General features: G+C 33.2%; 1 protein-coding gene across 1 annotated transcript; it reads right to left on the reverse strand.

Moving 5' to 3' along the window:
• Positions 1-7,087: 7,087 nt before the first annotated feature.
• On the reverse strand, positions 7,088-10,006 carry LOC121132442 (uncharacterized). Its single transcript, XM_040727844.2, has one exon. The coding sequence runs from the start codon at positions 9,567-9,569 to the stop codon at positions 8,058-8,060; it is 1,512 nt and encodes a 503-aa protein (XP_040583778.1). The 5' UTR covers positions 9,570-10,006; the 3' UTR covers positions 7,088-8,057.
• Between the last annotated feature and the right edge of the window lie 820 nt (positions 10,007-10,826).

Here is a 10,826-nt window from a genome sequence, read left to right on the forward strand (position 1 = left end):
CCAGACTAATAGGACTGCAGTCTTTTTAGTTGTTGTTTATTAGACGGATCCAACACTAATACTTGTGCATAGTATGACTACAAATACTTTACATCCATGCACAATGTGTAGATATGTAAGTGTGGCTTGATACGATATCCTACCATCTGCTACTGCTTTTATTTCTGTAGTTATTCATCATGTATAAATCCATATATTATACAATCTACGGGCAATCATATAAAAACCATTTTCATCAACCAATTTGACATAAAAGTATGTATATTTTAATCCATTATCATGGCTTCCAGAGTAGTAGGTAGGTACAGCATATCATATTACATAAAGTCTTCTAGAGACTACACATAAAGTATGCTTCTACATACTTACATTATAATGTAAGATATAATCATATGTAAATTTGAAATCTAATGACACATTCAAAATTATTGTTGATGATCTACTCAACCTTTATTTTGTGAGTTAAAAGTAAACTTAGGATTTGTGAGCGATCGCTCAATCTCTCAAAAATGGTTCCCTTTGACTTTTCTGGGGGAAAATTCTCGTTTTGCCTTTTTTTTTTGTGAAAATTTCTCCTTTTTCTAAACTAGTATAAAATAAATAGAGAAGGTTTGGATTCTATTTAGATTAAACAACAGCTTTTTATGATTATTTGATGGTATTTTAGCAGTAAAAATCCACCTTGAAAAATTATTCTTCCTTAAGCTCCCTTTCTGGAGGCAAAAATTTAAATATGATGCAATTACATGATCCAATATTTGAGGGAGTCAGATTTTGAAAACAACTAAATAGAGGAAGAAGAAATTTGGGAAGTTGCAGGAGATAGTTGACAAAGGTAGTGTTTACACCATCATACACGCACATTTGGGTATGAAAAAGTTGTTTCCCGAATGGGTGCTACGTTTGCTCACACCAGAGAAAAACCAACAACGAGCAGATCAATCAAAGAGCTTTTTGGAGTTGTTCACGCGAAATAAGAAGTGGCTCCACCGCTTCACTCAAAACTCAAAACGGCAGTCTGCTGAGTGGTGTGCAGACAGAGAAAGCCGTTCAAAGACTCAAACATCGGCTGGGAAGATCATGGCCTCTTTATTTTGGGATTCGGATGGAATTTTATTCATTTACTACTTGGAACATCACCGACTATTATATCGGTTTGTTGGATCGTTTTAAGGCCTAAATTACCCAGAAAATACCTCATTTGAAGTAAAAAAAGGCGCTCTTTACCAAGACAATGCACCGTGTCACAAGTCAATAAAAACAGCCGCAAAATTGGTCGAATTGGGTTTCGAATTGCTATTGTAACCACCATATTCATCAGATCTGGCCCCCAGCGACTAATGGTTCTTCGCAGCACTCAAAAAGGTTCTTCATGGAAAGAGATTTGGCTCAGATGAGGAAGTGATTGTCGAGACTGAAGCATATGTTGAAGGTCTTAGTACATCGTTCAACACCCGTGGTATCGAAAAGCCAGAGAAACGTCGAAATGATTGTATCGTTCTAAAAGGAGATGATTTATTTATGAATAAAAATGAATTTTGGCAAAAAAATGTTGTTTTCCTTAATTGGCACGGGACTTATTGACCGATGTGTTAAATCAAAACGTGACTGGCGTCTCAAAAAACAACTATACGATTAACAGTGTTTTCTTAGTTTATTCGAAATGAAAAAAGTTATGGGGAAAATAAGAAATCGGTGAAAATTGCATTTTAGTTTCACCGAGGTGCCAAAAAATGTATTTCCAATGGAATATTGGATTTGTAGATAAAATAAAGTTTGTTAGAAATTTACCTGGATATTCGTTTTTATATAAACTTGACACATAAAAAAATGATGTTGAACTAAATTATTTATCATTTTCTCAATAATTTTTCTTTTTTTTTTATCAAAAGACAATTTTAAATTTTTTTTTAAATAATACTACAAAACAATGCATTTTAAAGATAATTTAATACACTGTAATATTAAATCTTAGTATTTTCAATTTCCATTTATTTTATAAATTAATTTTTGCAATTTTTGCAAAAATGAACAAGTTATCGAGGTTTATTTTTTCGACGACATTATTCTCTATAACTTTTTGTATTTAGAAGTACGATAAAAAACCTTAGTAGTTTTTTGTTCCTCTTCACAATTCCAATAAATGTTTTTTTCTACTTTTTTTGTAAAATTAGTTCAAAAAAGTTGTTGGTAGTTTTTTGACAAAAATAAAAATTGATATCTCATATAAAGCATTTTTTTCATATATATAATATGCAGTTTGAAGTTTATAACAGATTTTTTTTTCTTTATTATAAATAGATTATAATGCTCGGCCAAACCGAAGAGGACTTAACAAAAAAAAGAAATAATATTGACCATTGTCAATTTTATTTCCCACTCCCTCTTTTGCCGAGCAACGCTTCGTAAACCTTTGGTCGTGGTATATAAAATAATAAATGACGTGGCCTCTTATTTCCTCTCTTAGAACCATCTCATTATTCTAAGGGTGATTGTCGATTTTTCTTCCGGGGGAGGGGTAATTTTTCACATTTTCCCCCTGATTCCCTTTTTTTCCGACTCAAATATGAGATGACTTTTTTTTAAAGAAAATACCATCTCATTATTTATGACTCAAATATGACATGACTTATATTCTAAACGAAATTTATAATTTCGCCGACTTTACATAAATCATCAAAATTTTCGAACTGAAATCCTATGGACTACAATAATCCATAGGATGTCAAACCCCCCATTTCCGAGGAGAGGACCATGCATACAACCACTAGCTATTAGCAGAGTTGGATACTTGCGACTCGAAAGTAATTTCATTTTTTTCACTAGATAGAAAGTACTCTTTAAAATGTATTTTGTTTTCTGATTACTTGAACTGGATTCAATGCAAATATTCCAGTACTTGAAACTCGAGTCGAAATCCAAAGTAATTTCAATTTTTTCACTGGATATAAAGTACTATTTAAAGTATTTTGTACTTTTTGATTACTTGAATTGGACTCGATGAAAATATTCAAGGACTTGAGACTCGACTCGGAATCGAAAGTAATTTCAGCCTTTTCAATGGATATAAAGTACTCTTTGAATATTTTCATCGAGTCCAGTTCATATAAACAGAATGAAAAAAATACTATAAAGACTTGAGACTCGACTTTGACTTGCAATATAAGGAGCTCTCCTACCTCCGGCCAATAGCAACTATATACCTCAAACATAGGTGTGTTTTATTTTATTTTTAATATGATTATTCCAAATTGGAATTTTCTCCATATTAAAGTGAGAGAATCTCATCCCCTCCAAATTTAAAAAATGTTTTATAAAGGAGCCGAATCTTCTTTACTGTTTCTGATATATATCCTTCAATTTAGTTCATAAGTTTATTTTATTATCTTTGTTTTTGAAATAGGCTATAATTGCTATAAATTTACTATTTTTGTCTTTGATTTACTGTCAAGAAATGGGAACTTGCAACCAGACTTGAAATCAAGTCGATATTTTAAATACTTAAGACTCTCACTATCAAAAATTTGCTACTTGAATCCCCTCAAGTCCAAGAGTACCCATGCAAGATACCTCGGGTTTTTACAACAGACTGTCTAGAGAGCTATCGAAAAAGTGGCAGGAAAGAGCCTTGTGAGGTTGGTGTGGCCACTTTTAAAACCAGCAATGAAACAAGCCCATGTCCTCCATTGTAAGAGTCTTTTGAGTTCTTTTGAACTTTTTTTTACACTTTTGGCCCTCCTACAGTCCTCATGCCAACCCCCTCGACTACACTTTTTGGGTGCATGTCGAGAGAAAGGCCTTCAATGTCCTTCATCCAAACACTGAAGCCGTCATTGCCACTAAGGGCGGTTGCATAAATGGTTAAGAGAGCTCAGACACATATCTATTTATGGTATTGATTTTGTTGAAATTATATTGCTAATTAATTCATATCTAGTTGAAATTTAAAATTCAAGGTAATATTTTAATTTGGTATTTCTAAAAAGTATAAGTTTTTATGTCAGCTTATACATAGAATTGTAAATATTTAAAATATATTTCCCACAGAAAAATTATTTCACTTATAAAGTACTGTTTAAAGTATATTTTAAGCAGAAAAAAACTCAATTTAATTCACATTTATGGACTCCAAGGAAATTTCCCTATCCGAACAGGACTCTATGAAAATATTCAAGGACTTAGTCTTTGGCTCAAAGTCTAGAGAATCGACTGGTAGTATAAGAAACCTTTCCTTCACCTCTGTTTACTGATTTGGTTTTTAATTTACTACTATTATTTTTTAATTCAATGCCTTACGAATACGATGAGTCGATAGTATTGTGCACCCTTGGCCCTAGTTGATGTGTATAATATTAAAACTAGCAAATGGTAAGACATATTATATAGATAATATTACATTCTGTTAAAATATCATCCAATACATAATCATAAAAGATTATAAATTCAAAAAGTATGTAGATGACCCAAACAGTTGGATATTTTTCTCCATAGAATAATGTATAAAGCTCTCTAATAATGTATGTATAATACATATGAATGTCTGTGTATAATTCACAGCCCCTCAATTCACTGAGGAGGGATGAACATAACGTTTGAGCATAAAAGATCGATAATTCACTCGCGTGGCATAAGCTCAAAGTTTGTTGTACGTTGACAATTCTTCTGGATCGATATATGTACTGTACATACATAGTTGGGGTGCCAGAATAACGTTGATGCTTTTTTATTATCGTACCCTGTTCTTTGTCAAATAATAATAATTTTTTTTATTTCATCCCTTTAAACGCTTATAAATTTAAATTCGTTAGAAAGTTATGTTTGATGGTTCTATATTATTATAGTACATGGGGAATGAACGAAACACACGCTTTAATGAAACAAATGGTTGGTTACAAGTGCATTGAAGAAATGGAGGAGAGAGAGATGGGGTAGGGGGGACCAGGAGGGGAAATGTCTGTCTTTAGAGTATAATAGAAGAGCCAAAAGCATCATGGCTCTCTCACTTTTATACATAAAGTAACGATTTTCATGTCTTATGTATTGTAGACTTATTATGAGTGAATAGAATTATTACTATCGCGATGAAAGTTCTTTGCTGGTATCTCAAAGTACAACTTTTTATCTTCTGAATTCATTGAACAAAAAACCCCAATCCTCCCCTGACAAGCACTCATGTCCTTAAATTCGTATATCAATCATGGATAGGGTTGCCAACACTCTGAGAAAATTAAATAAGACATATTTTGTTCCAGGGTCGACCGACCCGATTGCCTTCATCTTTAAATGAGCGGTGATTTTTTAAAAATTTTTTAACTATTTGACCCTGAACTGAATTAGATGCATATTTTTGAGTGACATGAACACATGGAAAACAAATTATTATCTAGCAATTCACTTTAATAATAAACAAAATCAAATTAATCAAATAAGAATCTTTCTTAAACAGAAACCTATCTTGCTTACATAAAATTGTATACCTTAATTTAAAACAATAGATAGAAAGTAAAACATCCATCCTGAAATAGTGCACATTTTTAGTGCAATAAATTACAGAAAACAGAATGGATGTAGAAACATTTTCAACATATTTGTGCCTCAAAAGCCTGTCTTGCTTAACATAAAACTATAAACATTAATATATAAAAATCGATAGAAAGTAGAACATCCATCCTGAGTGCATTTATAGAACAATTGCTGTCAGCTTATTGGTCTCAGAGCAGGACATGGCTTGGAAATACGTTTAACGTAAAATTTCATATAAAGCGCATTGTTATTCATTTTCAAGTGGCATTTTACTAACATTTTTTTAAATTCACAGTATTACAGGACAAAGTTTCAGCTCAATACGGGACGGGTGCCTTTTTTTCTAAATACAGGGAGATTCCCGTTTTTCAATGAGCGGTTGACATCCATAACTTCATTGGTATATAGCATGGGACCAATGTTAATCTTTTCCATAAACTCTTCTTGGCATCATTTTAAAATAAAGATTCATAAATAAAGAAATATCATCCAATTGACTTATGTCCTTTAAACTTGTGATTTAAAGACATATTCCGAGCAACTAAAGCATGTTCATCTTTTAATAGCATGCTAATGAACTTTTCGTGACATTATTTGAACCTTTCGGTTCTTTTGAAATCAATAACCAAAACAGACATCATTTTATGAAAAGTTATTGCTGTTACAACAAGTACCGCCCTTTAAAGACGTATTTCGATCCTGGATATATTGCAATCAACTCTAGTTCATCTTTTTATAGTTGGTTAATTAACTCTTCTTAACATTATTTGAAAATAAGTGTTCATTTTAATTCAATAATTAATCAAAGGACATCATTCTATGAAAATGATTTATGTTCTAAGAGTCATATTTTATTCAAACGAATCATGTTTAACTTTTAATGACTTGTTTATGAGCTTATCTTTACATATTTTTAAATTTACAGATTCCTTTGAAATGAATAATATAAAAATAATCATTATATAACCAAGATTTATGTCCTTAAAGTGATAGTTTAAATTTTAACAGTATATGCCATTTAACTAATACTATGTTCCTTTATTTATATAGCTTGTTGAAAAACTAATCTTGACATTACCTATTCAAACGAATATGATTACTATGAAATCAATAACTAAAGGACATTTGTTCTATGATAATGATTCATATCCTTTAAGTAGTGTTTTATTCCATTCTTCAAAACCATGTTAATATATGTATTATTACTTCATCAATAAACTCGATCTTCACATTATTTGAAATAAATAATAAAAAAAAAAGCAATCATCCTTTAAAGCAGAAGTCGGGTTACTTTTTTTTAGCGTTACCCCATAAGAACTTGGAGTAAAATTTATTTACCCCACAACTAGTGGCATGAAGTTTATTTCATTTATCACTAGGAAGAATAATTCCTTCTTTATGGCATGGAAACAACGCACAAGAAATATTTCTGTAAATTACCGACACAATTTTCTAAATTACCCAAATTGTTAAAAAATTAATCTTGACATTACGTATACGAAAAAATAAAGCATACTCCATATTTTCTAGACCAAATTTCTTTTTTTAAAGCTTGCCAATAAACTCCATTTTTACATTATATATATTTTTTTTTGTAAAATGCACTCAAAAATTGACATAACAAAGAAGATTATTACATCAACGGTTAAAAAAACACTTTTTAAGACTCGTAAATTCATAAACAAGTCTCTAAAAATATCATTCTAAAATACACATAGGAGAATCCCCAAAAATATACAACATCAACAATTTAACAACCTGCCCAATTAAAGAGTGTCCGCTCTTAACACTGACGGACTTTCCCCTCCCCTGCACCGACATTATTAGTAGGTACATATTTGAAAGGTTTAAAAAAAAGAAAATGTAAAAATATACAAGTGTGGGTGATGAACGATGCAGGTATGTTAAAAATAGAAGCTGAAAATGGGCTTCCACAATAGTACACATAAATAGTAAAATAACTTGTTACAGGTCAATTTTTTTGTTTTTTTGGTTTTATACAATATCCTATTTATTGATATTCATAAAATTACTGTACATACAAAAATAGTAAGGTTTTAAATACATGAGTATTTGAATTTTTTGAAAATAGGGTTGACATTTGGCACAGGACATAGGTATTATTTGAGTATATAAGTATATATCATTAATCCATATAAGTATATAATATAAGGAACAAACAACCCTACATTTGAATTGTAATTATTTTAATATTATTTAATAAATATACTAAGTAATCTCTTGTAATTATAAAAAAAATATCCAATTTTATAATGTAAAAAAAATAATATTTGAAAAAAAGAAATGAAATAAAAACGTCATTTCTTATTGGAAAAATAGGTATAATATTTTTTTTGTATTTTTGGGGGAATGAACAGAGATACTATATCTAAATATTTTGTATAGTTAAGTAACAAATGAGTAAATAATAAGGGAAACTAAGGAATTATTGCATCTTTGTAAAGTATCAAAAATATAGATATATTCTTGAAGTATTTGAAGGAGAAAAATGATGATGATATGGTTATCATGTATTATATATTCTTGGCTTTGCGTGGAATGGAGTAATCTCCAGCAGCAATGGCTGCTGCTAATTCAGGATTGTCTATTCTATCGATTCGATGTGTCTTCATATGTTGTTTCATGTTGTAGCGTTGAATGAATCGTCTTGAGCAAAAGGGGCATTTGTGAGGTTTATCCCCACTATGAATCTTTCTATGTCGATATAAAGAGCTAGGATCCGCCAATTTCTTACCACATACTTCACATGTCACAGAGGGTTTTCCATTGGGCCCGATTTCTCCTAGATCCCCACTGCTTCTAGGTACTGGAGATGAAGTGAATGAAGGAGGTGGAGGAGTGTCACCGTTTGTATTATTATTCAGCTGAGCAATTGAATTTGTGCTTACATTATTGAGCAAATTTCCATAGGTTTGTGAGAATGGAGCCGTCATGGCTCGAATGCGTTCTGCAATGTCAATGCCAGCAAGGCCATGAGCCTCTGATAAAGACATTGTTGAATTGGACCCCGGGTTTTCTTTATTGGATTTGTGATGTTCTTCTTTGACAAGAGATAATTGATCCAACCAGGATTGAGCTAGAGATTGACTGGACATAACAGGACTACTGTTACTGGTTATTTCTTCCGAGTTACGTTGTTCATTGTTATTGCTTGATATGGTATTATTATTGATGTGATGATGATTGCCATTATTCATTCGAATTGTTTCGAGGAGCTCATCGATGGATCCCGTGCGTATCTTCTTAGAAGCATTACCACCATTGATCTGAGCAGAGTTTCCATTTTTTAAATAATTCCCTAGGATAGGGAATTTGGCTTTACCAATTGTGATTCCTGACTCTTTGCCTTGGGAGAGATTCCAGGGCTGTTCCTCATCCACGGAACCCCCCTTGGAACCTTCGGGAGAGTCTGATCCGTTATCAGGGCTGACACCAGAGGGTTCTGGCTCGACAGGTCCTTCTGAACTGGAGGCACGGGGACTGGACACAATGCTATCATTATCGCCGCCACCCCCAGCACTGGATGAAGGATGTGCACGCAACTTTTTGGGGACATAGCCCTTGCGCCCCTCTTTGACCAAAGGGGGTGAAGGGGGTGCAGTGGGATGAATGGTGGCTGTTTGTCCATCGAGTTGATGGGCCACTGCACTTTCCTCGGACATGTCCGTGGTTAGACCGCGAATGCGTAGACTGTTTGCAGTGCGCAGAATAGTGGTGAGATCCTCCCTCTTGACAGAGATCACTCCCAGGTACATATATCTGATGAGGAGTCCCACATGTTCCGCGGATATATCCTTGAGAACAATGACTGGAGAAGAGCAGGACGTCTTCTCAAATAGACTTTTAAAGTAAGGGCTGCATCCAGAGAGGATGAGCTTATGAGCGCGAAAGGTTTCATCCTCTGCTGCGATGGTACAATCCGTGAAGCGATCATCCTTGTAGAGACGATGGAACTCTTGAATTATTTCCGTGTTATGGGACTTCCACTGAAGGAGATACTCCTCATTCAATACATCCATTTTCATTAGTGACTCTCCAATTCCTACTGATTAATAAGGAGTGTGAATGTGATGACGACTCTTCCTGCTTTCAAGCATGAATTCAAAGGACATCTGCGAGAGGAGGAACGAGCAAGGAAACTAAAGACAGACTAAAGACAAGTAACTACTAGAAGTAATAAGTGAGCTATGGATCAATAATTCGATATATATCTAAGCACCACCACTACCACTCACTAGTAGTCAGACCCTTAGTCCCTTTCTTTATCAAACTAAAAGCGAGTAAGCAATAATATCGTAAAACTCTTTGATTCATAAGGAAATTCTGTTAGTCCAATGTTGACCTTAGTAGTAAAGCTGGGCGCGCGCGCTCGTCTTCCACTACTACATACACTTGCACACGTAAAGGATTAGTACTACGACTACTACGAGTACGACACCGACTACGAAGAGGAACAACACTGCAACTACATAGTCCTTTTCCAAAAAAGCAAAAACGCCAACATCCAATAAAAACCACAATCCTCCTTTTGCGTCATTGGCTAATAAGTTAAACAAAGGGGTGAAAAGGGAAAAAGGGCAGACGTCGTACGAAAAAAAAAAAAAAAAGAGGGGGTAAGAAAAAAGGAAGAAGAAGACAAACTGTAGCTGCTATGCTATTTAATGTCCTATTTCTCGCAACCTGCTTCAGCACCCAAAAAGCTTTTACGTACGAACTCTCTGAAAAAGGAACTTTTGGGGAGAGGGAGGGGGTTGATATTGATTATTTCCCTTCTTCTTTAGTAGATTCCCTCCTGCAAGCATCATCATTGATTTAAAAAGAAGAAAAAATAAAACTTAACAGATGCGCACGACTATTGCACACATTCCCTTTTTATTTTTCCTAAAGGGAATCATTCAGCAGGGAAAAGCAGCAAGTCTGATTGTTATTCAGTAAGCAACTATACACTACAGTAGTATTATTATATTATACAATGAAATGAGTAACGACACGCGTCGCTTTGAAGGAGAATATGTCTAGGAACGGTGCTTTTCTATATTATGCTATTTGAAATATAATTTTGTGAAAGCTGAGCGTATACTTTTTTCCACCCTCTTTTTTTATAATACATAATTTTATTCGCAATATTTCATTTTTATATTATAATCCAAGCTTTTTTTTAAAATGATGATTATACAAACGAATGGATTTCCCCACTTTTGATAGTATATTCGAACGTAACAAAAATAGAAGCAAGTGGAATAATAGATGTATCACCTGTTTCTCTTCCTTTCTATTTTAAG

The sequence above is a fragment of the Lepeophtheirus salmonis genome, chromosome 2, assembly GCF_016086655.4.
Source record: "Lepeophtheirus salmonis chromosome 2, UVic_Lsal_1.4, whole genome shotgun sequence".
NCBI classification, from domain to species: Eukaryota; Metazoa; Arthropoda; class Copepoda; order Siphonostomatoida; family Caligidae; genus Lepeophtheirus; species Lepeophtheirus salmonis.

What these genes read in the sequence shown, in the direction of transcription:
- LOC121132442 (XM_040727844.2), bottom strand. Translation starts at nt 9,569, where the DNA reads ATGAAAATGGATGTATTGAATGAGGAGTATCTCCTTCAGTGGAAGTCC.